Genomic DNA, 20,780 nt, shown 5'->3' with positions numbered 1-20,780 from the left:
AAAAATAGCTTCCAAAGCAAATAACTCAGTGGAGTAAAAAATGATGCATTAGAATGATGAGATATGCCATTATTAAGAAAGCAAGCGAAGACGAACGACAAAATCAAACAACAACAACAAACATAAATTACATCAAAAAATTTATGTCCGTTTTAAAAAACAAAACTTAATAACAAAGTCAAAATAGCGTCAGATAAAACTGAAAATAAACAAAACAACTTGGTTATTCACCATTTCATAATAAAGCTTGGTAACAATTATGACAAAAAAGAACAGAAACTTTAAAGTTAGAAAATTCGCTGAATTTTAAAAAAAAAACAATTAATTTCAAAGTAATGCCATAGGTTTACAATTACCAATGCTTCTGTAGAAGGGAAATAAGAACTCTTGGTATTCAATTTTTTATGCAGATACAAAAAGAACAACAAATAGACAACAAACTAAAAATCAATTAAAACTTGCCAGAAAATGCTTTGGATGCCGTGAAGCCATGCTTTGGCCCCCAAAATATGTTCGATTGCACCTTCGTCGAACACCGAATGTATTATGTGGCCCATCATTAATGAAACTAGGTAACAAATAGGCCAAAAAGAAAAAAGCAAGATTATGTAATACTTGTTTTTGTCGAAAAAAATTTATTTCCAAAGACATGAAAGCCATTAATTACAAAATGCACTAAATTGAATAGGTTCGTTTATTCTTCCAAAGGAAGCCCTCAAGACCTGCAATTATCTAGAACAAGTCTTACGTCTACAAAAAGAACGACAAATATGGCGAAAATCAAAAATTAATTGACTTTTTTTGTGAAAAACCCGTGTCGAAGCCAGTAAAGTCATAACGAATTCTTTAAAAACATTAGATTTTGTGACACCAATCCCTTTTGACACCTTCCCTTGGCAAAAAAATGTTATCTTTTACCTTTAATTAACGAGACCAGGTAACAAACAGACAAAAAAGGAACAAAAATGCGAAGTTGAAAAGTTTTTCTTTTTCATTTTGGAAAATAATTGTTTCAAAGTCATGAAAGCCATTATCTATCTTCTAATATCAGAACAACGGCTCATCTACTCTTCCAGGAAAAGCCAATCAAATCGGGTCATTGTACAGGAAATTAAATACGACTAAAAAGACGAAGTAAAAACGACAGTTGAAGACAAATTAAAAAATTCAATTAAATTCTTCGAGAAAGTACTGTCGAAGCGGTAAAGAACCACAATCTATATCGTTAAGGATTTAAATATTATCAATTGTGCGTTATTTTGAACTTGAAATAAGTGATATATGAACTGACAATAATGTGCTAATTTGACAAAACTAGAAAACATGAAAAATGGGCAAATACCTAAAAATTGAAAATGCGAAATCTAGTAGTATCAAAGCCAGAACACCATAATTTAAGGCGTAAAACCCTAATAAGGACTAAATTTGAATTCAGCAGAAAGAAGGAGCACTCTTTGATTGCTGACACTAAGCTCAATAAGCCACTTTTCTTTAAGCTAATAAGAATGGAATCTATTTTAAAACTTCACTCATTTTGTCACACCTTAATGCATATCGTGCTTACTGAGGAAAACCGTGCTGTACGAAGCCTTTTTGATACTAGAGTGTGTCTGAATTATTTTTTATCATATGGTTCAAAATGAAGAGTAGCTAACTGCCACCGAAAAACATCTAACCACCAAGGAATTTCTGCAGGACATTTACATTTAACACTCAAATTTCTGGCAAAATAGCAAATTTTGCACTTTTGCCACAAATGTACCCAAAACTGCTAAATAGCAAAACTGCTCCTTACAAAAATTCTCAAAATCACAGCATGAAGAAAAGTACCCAGTAACGAGATTAATTATTCAGATGTTTTCGCCATCTTTAGTTTTCGACAATTTAGTTGAGAGGCTATAAAACTTAGCAAACCAGTGAAAATCGTTGATTAAAGTTTCCACCTACATCTCTTTATGTAAATCGTAAACATTTTAATTATACTTTTTAATGGAAGGTTAAAACACAGGAGGCACCTTAATTGTTCTCGATGCTTAGTTTTGGATCCCTCATATCTGATTTCGTCATTATGTAGGCATGATCAAAGTTGATGAACGCCAAAGTGGGCACTGTTTTGTGAAAACCGGAAGAAAAAAATTTCACATTTCATGTTAACTAGTTTACTAAAACTACCAATATTTTCTACTCACTTGAATCGAAGCTATCTGATCCTACTGCACACTTTCAAAAACAGACTCTTATGATACAACTGCTTATTTGGTGGTTTGCCAGAACAGAAAAACCACTCGATAAATTTGGTGTCAACTAATAAAATCACCGCAATTGCTTCCAGAAGCTTTCAAAAAACAGTTGTTGAATTTAAGAAAACCGATTAGCGTCCCCTATAGTGCAACGATTTCCACGATTGCGTCTTGTTAAAACATCAACGCCTCACGATATGACTGACATTTGGTACTGCTCTATTTCTCGCATAAGCTTGAACACCGGTTTTCGTAGCCAATGCTAGTAATAAAAACAACCTTCGGAAAATATTAATTGCAAAAATACAAAACTAGCTAGCTTCTACAGTCTGTTGTTTAATGAACTTTTCTGAGAAAATACTGTTCTGTTCCGGCAGCGCCTTTTCATACTTTGGAGGTCCAATCAAATCGCAGATTTCCTTGTGAGTCAGTGATTCTCTTTTCAAAAGCTCCTCCGCAACCAATTCCAGTTTATCTCTGTTTTCCTTGATTATTTTCTCCACTCTCTTGTAACACTCTCCTATTTCAGCCTTCACTTCTCTGTCCATTTCTCGTGCCATCTGTTTACTGTATGGTCTCTCAATGTAGTTCTGCTCGAAGGAGATGAAACCGATTCTCTCGTTCATACCTGAAGATATGAACACTTTTTTGAAGACTGAATTGACAAAGAACTTGGTTAACATGACTATGTTTATCAAAACAACAGATCGGCAGTCCAACGAATCAACCGTCATCAGTCTATTCGTTTTTGAAAGTAAATTCAAACTACCAAAAAACCCTCAGTAAAATGAATATTACCGCAGCAATGGGACTGTATCAAAGTAAACGAGTAAATAAACTTTATAATTTTTAACATGATTAAATTCGTTAATTACCGAAATTTTCCCACTATAGTCAATACCTTATAAACATCCAAATTCTCGGCAACTCCGTTTCATGACAAGTAACAAATATAACTGGCAGATTGACAGAAAAAATTTTGATAGCTTCATTAACATGTAGGCTCAAAATACCAATGAAAAGAAGGCTAACAAAGGAAAACTTTGAAAATTGGTTTTTGGGCAATGAGCATGCGCACATTAAGTTCCGACCGCATCTCATCACATTTGTGATCGAAGAAAAACGAAGTGCATTTCTTTATACCGAAGAAAAAATATACTTCAAAGTTGGCAAATTTATTACTTCCCGATTAAAAAAAAGGAAAAATTTTTAACATAACCGACTAAACGTTGGAAGAATTGCTCTCGAGCGACTAATGGGAGCTCTAATCAATTGCAGCCTGCTTCAGTCGGGCGGGGGGAGGGGGAGCCTATATGGGACTAAGAAGTTCAATAATGGGCTTCAAATACCCACATTAGAGGTTAACATATAACACTATTAAGCTTTAAAGTGAAGAATGGTACCAGTTTCGGCGCACTTTTCATTTGACTTTTAGTATAAAATTGCCGCCATATGAGTTTAGCTGCTTGAAATTGTGACTGAGAGAGAATTTTAGATCACACGAAACGCAAAAAGTCAAGGGCATAAAAGTCACTCGAAAAGTCAAAACTGTCAAGCAAAAATTTTGCATAAAAAAGACATACACGTTTACAATAATTGCTATAAACTTCGTTCAAGAGCAATTAATAACCTAGATAGCAAGGCTATTATTAATCTCATCGTGTTTTTTTTACAATCCAAAGGATATGGATTGTACTGGGGCGCTGCCTTTTTATGATCTGTTCAGGCTTTTTTTTGCGTCTGATGCCAACGAGAAATCACACTGGGGTGAGAGTTTCAGTAAAACGAGGGTAGTAAAGGTAGCAAAAAACGAGTAACTTGGAAGCGCGATTTTTTTAAAATTCCATTGTTTGAATCATTCAAGGGGCAGCGGAGCGTTTCTAAGATTATCACCTTGTGTTTTAATTGATGCGAAATTTTTAATTTCGCCGGTTTTCGGTTTTTTTCCCGTTATCACTTAGTGTCGACAATGAGCGTTTCTAAGATTATCACCTTGTGTTTTAATTGATGCGAAATTTTTAATTTCGCCGGTTTTCGGTTTTTTTTCCCGTTATCACTTAGTGTCGACAATGAGAGGTCCCTTTGGCTTTCGATCAAACTTAAGTTATTGGCGCCAAAATATTCAGAAATTGACCAAAAATTCCTCCAAAAGAACTAATTAAGCGTAAAAACTGATTTAATCATAAAAATTTTAAACCGCGATGAATCGTCGGGAGACAAAAATAAAAACCCTCCAAACAAAAAATTCAACGCCCGGCAGGCTTTCTAGTGATTCGCTTCAAAAATTTCTCCAATGAATAAATTGACTTAAAAAATAGCCAGTTGAGCATATAGCTCCCGCAAAGTGAAATTGGAAAAATGCGGTGCTGTACAATTGCCCTCAAATAACCTTGCATTAGAGTATTTATATTTAACTTTAAATCATCCTATTAAAGCAAGCACAAAATCTTCTGAGAGAGGAAAAGTCAATTTTAGCGTGATGTGAATCACAATTAAAATACATTCAGGTGAATGAACAAGGAAATTAGTTTCAGTAAGTTTATCAACTTAGGGTGCATAAAAACCTGATTTAAACTTAGCGTGACGTAACTGGTTGTACTATAACAGTTGACGACTAAACAAAACATTACAACGGCCAGTCCAAGTAAAACAAATAAGGAGTAACTAAATTCACTAATGGGGGATTCAAATGACGTCATTAGAGGTGATTTTGTACAGCTATGATCAAGTGAAAACACAGCCGACAAACTGCCAGAAAATGGCCAGTCTTGACCCGCTTCACGAACATGAGATTGAAACAGAAAAAACTAACAGATAAAAACCGACAAATTGTTTCAAAGTGTTAAAAAGTGCTATAATTTTTTGCGTGCAGTTAATTAGAATCTAAAATTATACTTTATTGAGGTTCCAAACTAAGACTATTGATAGTAATGTTAGCAGTCGTTTTTCTTTTGATTTTGCTCTTTTGACCCTAATCATATTTCCCTAAAAGGCGTAATTTAATGAGATAATGAACTTAAAATCCGTTAAGTTTACACAGCGAAACATAGCCAGTAGAGTGCTGGAAAATAGCCACCGTAGATGCGCCTGACGAACATTAGGATTGAAACAGTAAAAGAAAATGAAATTATAGAATTTGAAAGAATTTTTTCTCAAGCTTCAAAAACTGTTGTAATTCGATGTGCAGTTTCAGACAGATACAACTGAAAACCATGAAGCTACCACTAATGTCAGCTATCAATTGCTCTAATGAAGTTTGAAAGACTAATGCACTACTATGATTTAATGATCGGGCTTTATCAGTTTATCCCGTTTCTTTTGATTTTTCTCTTTTGACTTTGACCATATTCACTACATTGCGTAAATCAAAGCTTGAAAGCATTTAAAATCCATTCAGTTCGAACAGTGAATGAGGTAAGCCAGAAGTCAAGCGTGAAAATTGTGACTTATATAAAACGAAAAATGTGACGAAAACGTAAAGTAAAATAAAAAAAAGGAGAGCATAAATAATAGCTGTTGAGAGGCTGACCGCGGCTATTAATAACAGAAAACATAGTCGGCAGATTGCCAGAAAATAGCCGCGATAGACGCCTGTGGCCTTCTATGGAATTAAAACAACTAAAGAGATAAGATAGACTGATTGACCACCAGTCCTTTAATAGACCACTAGACTTTTTGGGTAAGATTCGGATTGTCATCTTAATGAGACACATCTGCTCTATGACACACCTGTTCATAAAATTTAAATTTCATTAAGTGTCTTCAGAAATCATTAAGTGACTGATGAAAGTCAGGCAATTGACCTAAAAGCAGAACAAAATACGTCACAAACACAAATTTTAACCGCAAAGCAGTAGAAGTCACTGAAATTTAAGAAATCAAAGGTCGCAAGAATCATCGATGGAGAAGACGAAAAAACACAGCCTGTAGAATACCGGAAACGACTCGAAACGTCGTGAATTATAATCTCTAACCTAACCTTACCAAAATCAGAACATCAAAATAGACAAGAGAAAAAACAAAAGTAGCCCACAAACCATATTAAAGTGTTTTAAAAATGCCGACAATTTCTTAGGTGCGGGGGGAGCTAGGTGGGTTGGGTGGATAGATATGTTGGCGAGGTGGGTAGCGCTGGGGTAGTTGGGGAGGGGGGTAGTTAGGTGAAGGGAGGGGGTAGTTTGGGGGGTAGGGTTAGGTGGGGGTGGGGGTAAGTTGGAGCGGGGGGTAGGTAGTTTGGGGGGGGGAGGTGTGGGTGGGTAGATAGGTTGGGTAGGTGGGTAGTGCTGGGTTAGTGGGGGGTAGGTAGATGAAGGGAGGGGGTAGGGTAGGGGTTGGTGGGGGGTAAGTTGAAGGGGGGTGCGAGGTATGTAGGTATTTGGGGGGGGGGGGGTAGGTAGGTGGGTGGGTGGGTAGATAGGTTGGGGAGGTGAGTAGTGGTGGGGTAGTGGGGGGGGGGGAGGGGGGTAGCTAGGTGAAGGGAGGGGGTAGGGGTAGGTGGGGGAGGGGGTGCTGGGGCGGTGGGGTGGGGTAGGTAGGTGTTGGGGGGGGGGGTAGGTAGGTGTTGGGGGGGGGGGGGAAGGTAGGTGTTGGGGGGGGGGGGGGGTAGATAGGCGGTGAGGGGGGGTTTGTGCGGTGTAGTTTAGATAATTAGGGGTGACTTATATAGGAACAAAAAATCTCAAAATGACATAATCACCTTGAACATTACCAGCAGTTCCTAATTACTATACATTACAAACGAAACTACTGTTAAAGTCCAATGTTCGAAAACAGAAGTCAACAATCAAAAACGGAGGTAACTGCTCGAACAGAAAGAAGTCAAAATTCAAGTCATGAACAAACTTGCTTTCTGTTGAAAAAGAAAAAACCTGTAGAATCTCAATACTTCTCTTCTTTTTGTAAGAACTACGATGTCCCCAATAATAGCCGCTATCGCTTCTAGGCTGTTAACAAACAAGAAACCTAATTTCTGAGATGTCATAGTTTTGTTTTAGAATAATTAGTGTAACTTATGTGTTATTTCTATTAGCTCTGCACTGAAATAACCGGCAAAAGAGTTAGATATCTTAGTTTGAAATTAAATCCTTCTATTAAGAAAACGTCCGGAACGTCATTTTTAACAGAGAGTAAGTCATTTCTGATCAAAACTTATTCAGTCAATGAACAAAAAATATTTGAACATTTTTTTACTTTTCGATGTCAATTGTAATGCTATAGGCAGTGTGTAGGCGGGGTTGAAGTGCGGGTAAAGGGCGTGGGGCAGAAAATTGGAATGATGAAAGAAAAAAGCACAGATGTCCTTCACCGACAAAGAACCCGTACAAAACGAGTACTCCTCTTTGAATAACAAATGATCAACATGCTTCAGACAATAATTGCTGCCAATTTCGTTTTAAACTCTTACCATACTTCTCGACTCTGTCCTTGGCGATCTTGCTGACCTTTGTGAGGTCGTCTGATCCGTGAGTGGACACCTCATTAAAAACCTGCTGTTCGGCCACTCTTCCAGCCAGACCCAGACACATGGAGTCCAGCAAGTACTCGTTCGTGGCCAAGTAGATGTCTCTGTCTGCATGCCACGAAGACCCAATTGATTTGCTGTAAGCCACAATGCTAATCTGGACAGGACAGGAAATATGAGTAAAATTCAACATTTACGACCTTTCCAGTCTGTGGACCCCCCGACCTGTAGCTCTCATTTTGAACCTCTTTCAGATCAGTGGGAGGGGAGGAGAGGGGAGGAGAGGAGAGGGGAGGGGAGGGGAGGAGAGGGGAGGGGAGGGGAGGGGAGGCGTCGGGTATAGCATCCAAGCAATAAGAATCACTTTCATTTTTTCCAAGCTACTTGATGTTGTTTAGAGCAACACTCAAGGCATCCTTCTCAATGCCTTGAGCCATCCCCCTCAATGTTCATAAGCATCCTGCTCAATGTTCATAAGCCAGCAATTTTTTTCGTTTTCTTTTTTAGAGAAGGGGTTTAGTAGAATATGGGGTTTAAAAATGTAAAGAGGATGGTCGTAAAAACATTGGAGGCCGAAACACAATGGGTCTAAATCAAAATCTCTCTTGTATAACATACCCTAAGAAGTGGCGCCGTATGTTCCAACATCCAAGACACAATCGCATGTCCTGCTTCATGATAGGCAAACTTCTTCCGGTCAGACTGTTGCACATTTCCACCACTTCGCTTTTTCAGTCCAAATTTCACCCTTTCAATCGCATACCAAAAGTTCTGATCGGATATAAACTCGTGTTTATTCGATCCAGCGTGCAGAGCTGCCTCGTTGCAGAAGTTGCTGATGTCAGCACCTGAAAACCCTGCAGTGTACTCGGCCAGTGTACTTGAATATGACTCGTATGGTTTTTCCAGTTTGAGCTGTTTCAAGTACACATTGAATATCTCAATCCGCTCTGAGAGTGTCGGCAACGTCACGGATATTTGGCGGTCAAATCGTCCTGAACAGATTTTGACAAGATCCTGAGGCTGATTACATTCAAAAATAGAATTCATTCAGTGCCAACATTTAGACGTGAAGAAAGAACCGCTTCCTAGTTGAGTTTCGAAGATAGCCTCATTGTTGACTCACGTTTTAAGTCATAAAAACATGCCAAAACACGCTAGATTTGATTGTTTTCCACGAAAAGAATATTTTGAACGGACAGGTATGATCCATCTTGTCAATTGCCACTCACTTATAAACTGAACAAAACATATTCGGCTGAAATTCTAATTATAATCTGTCTCTCCATTCTAACTGATTCCAATTAACAGTCTCACGTTTTCAAAAAAAAGTTTGAACTAAATTCAAGGTCTAGTTCTTATCCTGAAAAATTCTGATTCTCAAAAGCAAGCATTACTTTGGAGTTCTTTGCCTCCTAGTCGAAATATATTCAGAAATTAGAACTTGTCAAAGTTAATATTGTTATAGTAATAATAATAAATTCGTTCGCAAACTGATACCAAATGACAGAATAAACATACAATCAGTAAGTTATTATCAGTTTGCAAGAGCGCCATTAAACTATTACAGACCATTCTCAGGTGTCTTGATCTATTTTGAGAGCATTTCGTTTACCAAAAGACAGCAAGTAATTCTGGATTCTCATATATGTAGACATCTCTAATACTATGCAAATAATTTAAGTCTACTCGTTTTTTGTAAAGTAGTAGAATATTTTTAATGTACTTATGTCATACTTCACTTAAAAAAATTTCAGAGGATCCTGACGCGAACTTTATAGGACTTTTTATTTTGTTTTGTAAGTCTTATTTCAGTATTCAAAAGTTTATTTCTTTTCTCTGGTTCAAAAATTGGGTGAACTTCTTTGCGGCTTATGTAGCTAGTAGACATGAAGTTCCCTAACTAGGGGTATTTTGTATTTTGATCGCAATTTGAGTGTCGATTCAAATTTTATTTTCTTATAATTCGGATCAACAGTTTCTGTTGATTTTCATTTTTTCTATTACTTTTTTTTCAGCAGTACCGTACACCCATATGCCGTAATGATAGATTGGCTGAATAAAGGATTTATATGCTCTAAACAATGCAGAAGGCAAAAACTTTTTGAGTTGATACAGCAACGGAACGTTCTTGGCAGTTTTTTCAACTTATTTGCATGCTCCATGAAACTCAACTTGTGGTCTATTTCGAGACCCAAATACTTCGCAGAAGTCACTAATTGATTATTTGGAACAAATTGCTTAGAATGATAGGCGTCTGCTGCTGCACCAAAAACAAGTGTTTTAGTTTTTCTTTTATTTAGTGAAAGACTGTTTAGAGCCACCCAGTTTGATATTTTATCTTCTGCCGTGTCAGCGCCTAGTTTATTTACCACTTAGAGCCGTATCGTTGGCGAAGAGCACTATCTGATTGTTAATTTGCAAAGTAGATAAGATTTAAGAATTCGGTTTATTGGGTCACGGAAGCCTTGTTTTTAAGCTTAAGGATCAGAATTTTATGGTCTACGGTGTCAAATGCTTTAGCTTAGTCAAAGAAAGTTGCCTGGATGTATGGAGACAATCTTAAACTTTCTACCAGTTTTAAGATTGCTTCAACTGTGCTTCTTTTATCCCTGAAGCCATATTCTACAATAAGTAAACTAATTTTCTTTATAAAAAAACTCTGATGTTCCTTGCTCAAAGCTTTTCAAATATTTTAGACAGTACTGGAGTCAGTGAAACAGGTCGATAATTAGTCCCTTCGCTCTTGAATCCATTTTTGTGTAGTGGTATTACCTTAGTTATTTTAAAAAAGTTGGAATGTCTTATAAAATATAGAGATAAGGAACCACCACTGAGTTGAAACTTTTCAAGAACCAGTTTGACATTTCATAGTGATCCGTAGAGCGTTAACGTTTAAAAGACAAAATACAATAAAAAATTTCTTGAGGCTCAAAGAACTTTACGTAAAAAGCAATTGAGATCGTTGTCACAATTGCAACAGCTTCAACTGGAATTATGTTAGTATTGCATTGCAGTTTTTGTCCAACTTTTACGAAGAAGGAAGTGAATTTTGCTGGTGTTGGATATTTATTGTTAAGAACTTTTGGTTCGGGGCAATCTTTCTTCAACTGTTTTATGGTTTAGTAAAACTCTCTAGGTTTTTCTCATAGCAATTAAGAATTTTATGTTCAAAGAACTCTAGCTTTTTGTTTTATCATAGCTTTGATTCTGCTTTTTTATTTTCCAATTCCAAAAATTTGTGAGGGTTGATTCATTTTTATACCGTAGCCAAAACTACTGTTTTAAATTTGTAGCTTTTTACATCATTGTCAATCCAGTCTCTATGTTTTTGTTAGCTTTTTTGAATTTGAGGGGTAGGAAAGTGTCGAGCGTGAATTCTAAAACTGAATTGAGCAAAATAAAGGCTGAGTTAAATACCATGAGGTCAAAGTTCTGTTTTGATCATTGAGGGCAATGTTTAAATTATAGTTGAAAAACAGTTTGAAGTCCTCTCGCACAAGTTTTTTCGTTTTGTCTTCTGAAAGCGTTTTCTGTATTCATTGTTAAGGAAGCGGGCATTTTCAACTTAACTAAACTGTGGTCAATAACATTGTAATCCTGGACATGTATTTTGCACTCAAAATCCAAGAGAAACAAGCCTCGGCATTTCTCTGTGTTATCTGTCGTTCTGTCGGGGTAGACTATTTTAAATTGTCAGACCAAATGCCTGCAATAAATATTTCAAACTCGTTGATTCATTCGTAGGCAAAAACATGTTTAAGTTAAAGTCCCCACATAACAAATTATTCCCACTAAGGTACACCACAGATGTTAAGTGATCAGTAGGTTTGTTAAACAAAATGTTATGCGGCATTTGTGGTGACGTAAAACCAGCTGTGATATTGAGAAAATCTTTTGGGTTAGTTTGAATTTGCAAAGTTAATATTTGCAAAAGGTCTTCGACCCTTTTCCCGACAACCCTAAATTTCAGCCCGTCTGTTACACAGACTGAAACTCCGCCTCCTCTGCGGGCACGATACGATTTCACATTATCAGTGAATTGAAACCATCAGGCTTATAGACGTTTGCCGGTTAATTATCTTTCAACCATGTTCCGGTCAGAACAATTGCAACAATTTTTCCACAGTATTTTTCTTCTTTTAGAACAACTCTAAATTCATCGAGATTCTTAACCGTTGGCCTTATGATTCATAGCAGTACGCAACTTCTTTCAGATGTCTAAATATCTGCTTGAAATTGATCTTGATGTAACAAGAGAAGGAAAGTCATCTCTGACAACACACTGTCCTATCAATACCGTTTTGTTTTTTAGTTTGTTTTCTAGCTAGTTAAAAGAAAAAAATGAGAAATAAGACGAAATGGAGGAATGAAGAGAAGGCACCACTCCAAGATGAGAGTAGGAAAGTCAACTCGCATCTGTCACTCAAGTTTTAGATATATAATTACATAGACTCTTGTTTTGTATTCATTACCTCCATTTAAATTGAATGAAGGCATTCACATCTTAATCCCTATCTTATACATCAGAAATAATCTTGATAAACTTGAAGATAAACACCAGATAAAAGAAGCAAAATAATTGCTTTAAGTCACAAAACACATTTGGATCACAAGACAAAAGTATTTATAGGAGCTGCTAGAACACATGAATAATAAGTTTAAATATTACAGCTCAAACGACACAAGAGTTACTTTATGCTCATTGAGACACCATTAGTACATACTGGAAGTTTGAGTATTAGCTTTCTCAAGAAAAGCTTTTTATGATCAGGCGACAAAGAATTAAACATAGCTTCAGCTTTTCATCATCTTTTAGAGCACTGAAACCTTGTTTGAATGTAGTACTAGCACGGGCCTTAGTGTTAGAGAGATCTGGTTTAGGATCACGAAGGACGGTTTTATGCAATTTTTTTAAGTCCTCCAAGTTGTTAATAGCAATATACTTTGTGTTCCCATCATTATCTAAATAAACCGCATTGATAGCACAATTCTTTGTAACGATCACAACTCCAAGCTTATCAAAGGCAGGTTTTAGATCCATATCAAAAATAGGCAAATGTTTAATCGCATAAACTTTTTTGCCGTTCAAAGGCTTTTTCGAGTTGTTCTCAAATGACTTTTTCTTTGAGGCGGCATAAATAGCATCCTTGTCATGAATTTAAACAAATTTAACGATTACAGGCTCTTTAAGAAACGCAGGCATAGTAGCCCGTGGCAAAATACGATAGGCTTTAAGGCGCTCTTCCGAATAAGTCTATGTTCGAAAAGTTTTTGCAGAAGTATAGAAGGTTTTCCGACAGTTTTTGCTGGTCATGGGGGTCAAATGGGGGTTCTTTATAACCAAACAGTCTTTCCATTTATAACGTTCAGTGGCCCTGAGTCGGTCAGTGATTTCCCCCAGCATTGAGAAGATTTCTTGCAATTGATTCCGGGTTGCCTGCTGATTTTTGTCAACTCTAGTTCAGTTCCATTGAAAACATGCGTAATCCCTCGTCTTGAATACTAGCCAGGGCTTGGTCCGTGTTGATAATCTCCTCTGAACTCATCTTGCAGGTATAGTTTGAGAATGAACACCGGTGCTCTTTAATATCTGTAGAATAACTGGCCTTTGTTTAAGAGAAATCAGAATTTTTGATGTAGAATATTAGCAATTTTGTGTTCAGTTTTAGACACTTTTCGGTCAACTGCTCAGCTCAACTGCATTCTTCCCCTATTTAACAAATTTATCACAACAATTAGGCTAATATTGTTACACAGGTAAAATCCTGAGTAGCTAATTTTATCACACAAAGAGGCAAAACAATTCACTCTATAGAACTGAGGCTTTCGGGAAATACGACATGATAATTCTGTTTGGAGATTATGATGAAAAAATTAGAAACCACGATGACAATAATAATAAAAATGGGCTCGGTAAATAGAGAGTTCGCACAATGTTCCGGCCCCGCTCCTCCACATTTTTGAATTAATTCATAATTGTACCAAATGAGGATGAAATGAGAAAGTTTCAAACAATCATATACCCTTCGAAAATAAAGGGTGGCCGAGTAAAAATAATAAATTCCAACCATTAAATGAATTAAATAATGGCGCATTAGAGGGCCAATAAAACCTGCCATCAATGAAACTACGACACGACCAACAACAATTAAATATTAACTACGGCCGAAATTCAATTTCTATGTTTTAAACACATGGCAACAGAGTTATAAGGGCATCAGATAAAACCTATACTAAACAAACAAATTTTTATTTCACTAGAAAGCAAATCGGACCTATCCCAATGGGACTTGGTTGAAAGTCGACAAAAAGAAAAACATAGTCACCTAAAAATTAAAACATAGCTGGCAGATTGCCAGAAAATAGCCGCAATAGCTTCGTAGATTTGCAGTCTAAAAAAAAAAACAGTAAAAAAGACAGACCAAACAAAATTCGTCTTTTCATTGAAGGCTGATATGTTCTATTTTGATTAAAAATCCGTATAAGTTTATTTTGATTAAAAATCCGTGTAAGTAAATAAAAGTCAATTTCAAAGTGAGGAAGTCATTTTTGAGAGTGAGGTAAGTCAAGTGTGACCAAAAATTTAATCACGCGCATGAACAAAAAACTCGCTCCACTAAGAGCGAAAAATGCCATCACACATGCAATTCAGTGGAAATTGCATGAACGAATGAACAAAAAGTGGCTGTGACGTCATATGGTCGTAACAAAAATCATGACGACGAAATAAAAAACATAGCAGGACAAGTCCTGACGTACAATTCAAAGAATTTTCATTGACTAAACAGAAAAACTAGACCTAGAATGGACTATGAGTGAATTGAGAAAACCATTTTAAAAAACGTCAGATTAAAAAAATAAGAAATAAACAGAAAATCAATGTCAAAATGCCGCATGTGAACAAAAAAAACCACTAGCGAAAAATGAAAATTTAATTCAAACAAAAAGTTAGGCCTAGAATAAGCTGTGAATGGATTGGGAAAACCATTTAGAAAAAAAATCCGATCCAAAAAATCAAAAAAAAACAGTAAAAATCAGAGTGAAATTGCCGCATGTGAAAAAAAACCACTACCGAGAAACCGAATTTTTGTTCAAACACCGTTTTCTCACTCTACTTTAAAATTAGAGCGAAAAAAATTCACGCCGCAAAACCACTCGCTTTTTCGCTCCATTTCCTGTTTCGGCGTGACCAAAATCACTACTCCAATTTGACTTCAAAAATCATGAAAATGTGTGAACAGATCTAAAAAAAAAGGCAGCGCACCAATACAATTCAAATTCTTTGAATTGTAAAAAAACCAAGAGAAGGCCAATAATAGCCGCAGCTATCGCTGTGCGGCTATTAATTAAAAAAGCATAAACTTCCAGCTAAAACCTACCAGATAGATTCAAATGCAAATCTTCAGGCAGCCAAAGGGAATAGTCATTAAAGAGTGTAAGTCAGCATAGCAACGAATACACGCGAAACTCAAGAAATCACAAATCATTTACAAAAACACGATTGAAACCGTTAAAACTATGAGCTATGAGCTACAAACTGAAAAGATTACATATTTCCTGGACCTAACTTCAACAACAAAGTTTTTAAAAGGACAATGTGATAAGACAACAAAAGGAAAACAAATATTGACCAGCATAAAATACTCACCTTTTTATGAAACGCAAATATTATTATAGTATTATACAAATATAAAACAGCGTCGCTTATACCTCCAACAGAAAGTACTGAAACCTGTCATTATTTAGGATATGTCATACGACTACAAAAAACAAATACAGTCAAAAATCACAAAATCATTTTGAGAAAAAAGTGTCGACGCCATTAAAATAAAGAGCAATTCACTTGACACATGATATATGTTCATATTGACCTGCATTCTCCAGACAAAAAAACGTAAAACCGCTAAACCTATTAATTTTCGTTTCACTGGTAACAGGATGGGATCTCATTAATCAGACTAAACTACAAACCGGCAAAAAATTTATAATTTATTTACCTTCAAAACTCATTAGAATTTTTACCAAATATAATCAAATTCAGAAATGTATTCAAATTCAAATTCTAGTGAGCATCATTTAAGTCATTAGACAGGTCCAATTATTCAGGAGCTCTATTGGATTGATGAAACAAGTCATGAAACTACAAAAAGAACAACAAATCCAGTCAAAACGGTCGAAGCCATAAAAAATCATGAAAACATAAAAACAAGAGCTGTTCTGTAAAACAATGGATTTTCATTGAGCCTCATTTGAACAAAATTGTGATCTGTCATTAATTAAACCTTGATATGGAAATAAACATGTAAGGAAAATAAAAACATAGCGCAAAAATTTAAAAAAAGAGTGCCCCAAGTCAATCCGATTCTTTGATTGTGACAATCCTTGATAAAAAATTGTTCCTTATCATTGCGTTATGCATAATTTGGCAAAAAATCATACATCAAAAATAAAAGAAGCTTTTTGGATAAATAACAATTTGAATTAGGGGTAATAAACCGTCACAATCATGATTCCAGAACACTCTTTTAGGAAGCTGAAGTAAAAATAGACCGAAAACGATTTTAGGAAGACTGCGTCAGCGGTTTTTATGTCTGTACCTCCAGTAAATTTGAACAGAGTGGGCTAAAGAAATTCATATGCCATTTTGCAGGAAAAGAGGCTAAAATTTAGCCAAAAAACGTCGGACCCAACAGTTCAGCGCCCCTCCTGTATCTGTAAATGTAACACCAAGAACACCATCGTTAACTATTTTAATATATATTGGCCAAATAGAACATTTAGTCAAAACTAACGCCAAAATGTGACCGAAAACAACGGAAACCATCCAAACGGTTATTATAAACCTCTCTAACTCCTCAGAAAAAATTAAGCATATCGATCGGCCAAAACTGACTGAACAAAAAAAACAATTGAGCATATAGTCCCCCAGCATACAAAGGAGGGGTTGGAACAATAATAACCCTAGCAATAGCGACCTGGCTATTACTAAAAACGCTTGACACATTAGATGACTAACACAACTGACATTTGCAATTACGTGAACCTTGCATCTACAAGAGAAGTCTAAATTTTTGGGCCTCAACATTTTTGACACTCTCGCTTCGATCATAGCGTTATCGACTCTCTTTCTTACTGAAGGTTTAAAAGTTATGTGAACACATTCGATAAGTTGTGATTAGTTGTTTACTTGTTTCGAAGCTTTTTAAGTACAAATAGTTTCGAGATGTAACTATTTTCTATTTCTAGCTTTATTATCATGCTTTGTTATCACACATTTTTATTACCATGTTTTATCACACATTGCATGAAACGCACACAGACTCATGTGAGTCTTGTTTTTCATTCTTAAACACCTGGTCTAAGTATGGCTGCATCTAGAACACTTTGTCTGTTAGTTGAGGCCAGAACTAGCACCCCGTCCGAAGTGTTCATTCCATCCAGCTCAGTCAAAAGCTGGTTCAGAGTCTGTTCTGCCTCCGAGTTCTCTCCAAATCCAGCCACTGAAATCAACTGTAGTTAACATTTTTAAATTTTAAAAAATGGTATCATTGCTTAAAAAAATCATATTTGTTCACAGCATTTGGCCACATTCATTAGACTACTGCGACTCATTGCGTAACGGATGGATTGAAAAGAGTCAGTTACGTCAAAAAATAAAACCGTTAACTACGAGTGTCGAAAAAAAAGTGGCTCAGTTAATGTAGTGCCGTTAATTATGAGTGGCTCGATTAACAAGCATGAGCGATTTCGGGGCAAAATTTTATTTCACACGACAACTTTCAACTCGTTGCTCCAATCCACCAAATTTATTTGGGGGTAGCAATTTTGTGCCAGCCTTTTGTATCAAGTCAATTTTGGCCGTTCGATATCTTTTGCGGCGAGATACAAAAATCGTAAGAATGTAATGAAAAAATCGAATGAAATCTGACTCGATTCCTGAAAAGACATTTTCCATGTTTTCGTTCCTCGGATGAAAATTGAAGCTTCAAGTTCACAAATTTTTCACGTGAGGTCTTGAAATATGCTATAGATAAATTCAAAATCAAACCGATGTCACGAGCTATTAAGAGACTTTATCAGCATAAAGATGTTCTAATGTCTGCTTAATAGTCAAAAACAGTTTAACCAAAAATTTTATTTTTTTATTCGAACGTCCTAATTATGAAACGAAGTTCTAATAGTCCACCGAAAAAGTATCTGCGGTTGCAACTGTGTATCCGACTGTAGAACATAAGATGCCTTCGACTTATATGAAATAACTCAAGACTTTTTGACGTTGAGCGGCGGTTATAAAACACCAAATCAGCTATTTTAAGCAATTTATGCCAGCTAAATATTCTCACTCGCATCAACGTCGCTCCAAGTGGCATCAATAGCCTAGAATCGAAGCCACCAACACATCAACAAATTATTTTTGGAGTGATAAGTTACGGAGAAAAGAATTGTTTCACAATAAATGTGATAAAACTAACCATCAGATCTCTTTCTGGCAAGAGCGTCCAATTCATCAATGAACACAATACAAGGAGCATCTTTCCGTGCTTCCTCAAACAGATTGCGCACTCTACTCGCGCCCAGACCTCCAATCACCTCTACGAAGTCACTTCCAGAAGCAAAGTAGAAAGGCACTTGGGCCTCATTGGCTACTGCTTTGGCCAGCAGTGTCTTCCCACATCCGGGAGGTCCCAGCAAGAGAGCCCCTTTTGGCAAACGAGCACCCAGGGCCGTATACTTGGCTTGGTTCTAAACATTCTCATTGCGTTTATTTAAAAATGACCCAGTTTCACATTACAAATTTTTCTCTTTTTGATAGAATTTCTAACCAAAACATTAACTTTCTTTACGGTTATACGGTCCAGGCAAACATATTTTCTTTCTTCGCTCAATTTTGTCGATTCATGCGTATTGAAGTGCTGGCCACCCCAACCATCGCTACTTTCGTACCCCCCCCCCCCCCCCCCAAAAAAAAAAATCATCAAAAGTTGAATTTTAAGTGCATATTTTTATTTGAGGCTAAATCAAATAACTAGCCAAAACATTCGTTCTAACTAACATGCATTTTTAACTTAGGGGCGACATACCATTTTCTCCAATGTTGAAAGATTTAAATTGTTTGAAATTTATTTTCTGATTTCAACTAAATAATAATAAGTATTACTCACTGTGAGGAAATCTACGAACTCCATAATTTCAGTTTTAGCTTCTGTCATACCAGCTACATCTTCCATTTTGATCAGCTGTTGGACTTTCGGGTCAAATCTCTGCCATGGTGTCTGCGTAATCATCCCAAACAACTGACCCATGTTAAAATGCCGCACTTGCAATTTATGCAACGTGCACAAATTCTCCGAGGGATTAACAAGTCCACTTTGAGACTGACTTGATGACCTCTGACGTTTTTGCGAGTAGGATCTTGCAGCTATTGAGTACGTTAGAGGTCTAACATGATGTCCACTTTTTCGTACAAGACGAGAAAGTAGTTGTTCGTCCAGTCTTAACAACGATGCCACAGAACATCGCGTATTAAATGCGGCCATATTGTAGAGACGCAAAAAAAACTGAAAACAATTACGGCACATTAATTTTAAGAAGTATTTGAAAAAACATGAGAATTAAACTCTGCTGTATCATTATGCTGCATAGTTGGCCAATTCTGGAATGCAACGCTGCTGACCATTTGCAAAAAAAACGGTTTTTCTGCCCACTACGGAAAAACGGGGTTTTCCGTTCAAAATGACAAAAGTTCATAATAACCCATTGTGATCAGCGAAAGGGTATATGAGGACAAAAATGCCTAAAGGAAACATTCAATTTAAGGAACCAAAAAATTAATTGAAATGACCGCAATTTAAGAATTAACTGAATTCCTGCTTTAAAACGCCAATAAAATTGTTCAAAATTTTAAGTATTGAGGTTAAATCTACTTTTAAACATGCAGATGCACTCATATGTGTACCGAAAGTGATGCAACACAATAGCAAACATAACCAACTATCGTCGGGAGAATTGCTCTCAAACGACCGTCGTTGGCTTCGTGAGTAGGTAGACACGGTTTAGTGAGGTTAGCTTTAGCTTAATTGAAGGGCGTGAGGTGAGCACAGCGGGGGGGGGGGGGGTGGCAACGAAGAGAGGGGGTCTTTGCTGACGGGCCCTTACGGCCTGAACGATGTGCAGGGGTGGGGATTGTGGGGGGGGGGGGGGTGAAGCGAAAGGGGGCTGATGTGGAGGGAAGGGGTGTTGTCGGACTCTAAGAACCGCACCTCACACCATATGTATGATAGTCTCCAAAACAGTTACTGTCAATCGCATACTTGGAGAATAGTGAGCTGAAAGGCTCTAAGAGCACTTAATGCCCGGTGGTCGCTGCCTGGTTATCCCGTTTTTGAGGACGAAAAGTAAGTCAAATGGGTCAGACGAAAAATCGGTCAAGCGAAAAATTGCATAAAAAAGACCGACAGGACTAATATAATTGCTACAAACTTTGTTTGAGAGCATTTAAAAAGATAAAAATCTAAAAAAAACTATTTCTCCGTTGATTTGTCGCAAAAAATTACTCTAAATGGCGTCAATATTGGGTGCAGAAAATTACCTTAAATGAATTGTTCGTAAGCATAACGGAATATTGTTGGAAGAATTGCTGTGCAACTACAAAGATGGCAAAACACAAACTCGATCGCAAAATTCAGAACAGTTTTTTGTCAAAACCAGCTCATATATACATAATTCAGAAAGCAAAACCAATTAGAGACAAAATCAAAATTATATATGTTGAAAATGGGGACTTCCAAAAGGCACTTTGCGGAAAATTCATCTGTTTTAAAGTTTAGGCGTTATTTTTTAATGACTGCACACGTCAATTGAATTCCGAAAAACAACTATTCTCAGAAAACTATTGAAAAACAACAAATAATTTTTCACTTTGTGATTTGAGCAGCGCTTTTCAAAAACCCATAGTGCAATTCTTGATTCAATGCTAAGTAAAAACTTGCTTTTTTTTAAATCGATTCTGTAAATAGTCTCAATGGCAATTATTATAACGAAAACTATTTTTGACACTATAGTTTTGGTTTAACAGT

The 20,780-nt window shown here is 36.5% G+C and overlaps 1 protein-coding gene across 1 annotated transcript; it reads right to left on the bottom strand.

Moving 5' to 3' along the window:
• Positions 1 to 2,515: 2,515 nt before the first annotated feature.
• On the bottom strand, positions 2,516 to 19,377 carry LOC142352330 (mitochondrial inner membrane m-AAA protease component paraplegin-like). Its single transcript, XM_075404851.1, has 6 exons — positions 18,867 to 19,377; positions 18,177 to 18,447; positions 17,058 to 17,204; positions 8,320 to 8,696; positions 7,645 to 7,858; positions 2,516 to 2,868 (listed from the first exon to the last, which is right to left on the bottom strand). The coding sequence occupies exons 1-6, from the start codon at positions 19,281 to 19,283 to the stop codon at positions 2,552 to 2,554; spliced, it is 1,743 nt and encodes a 580-aa protein (XP_075260966.1). The 5' UTR covers positions 19,284 to 19,377; the 3' UTR covers positions 2,516 to 2,551.
• Between the last annotated feature and the right edge of the window lie 1,403 nt (positions 19,378 to 20,780).

The sequence above is a fragment of the Convolutriloba macropyga genome, chromosome 1, assembly GCF_964194025.1.
Source record: "Convolutriloba macropyga chromosome 1, txConMacr16.3, whole genome shotgun sequence".
NCBI classification, from domain to species: Eukaryota; Metazoa; Xenacoelomorpha; order Acoela; family Convolutidae; genus Convolutriloba; species Convolutriloba macropyga.
The sequence above is the reverse complement of the archived record's forward strand: the minus strand, read 5'-3'. Positions and strand labels throughout refer to the sequence as shown.

Bases quoted from the DNA above. Each gene is read 5' to 3' on its own strand.
- LOC142352330 (XM_075404851.1), bottom strand. From the start codon at position 19,283: ATGTGCCGTAATTGTTTTCAGTTTTTTTTGCGTCTCTACAATATGGCC. The intron at 17,205-18,176 runs GTTAGTTTTATC...AGTTGATTTCAG, and splicing joins TGCCAGAAAGAGATCTGATG to TGGCTGGATTTGGAGAGAAC. The intron at 8,697-17,057 runs GTGTTTAAGAAT...AAATCTGTTCAG, and splicing joins TGCAGCCATACTTAGACCAG to GACGATTTGACCGCCAAATA.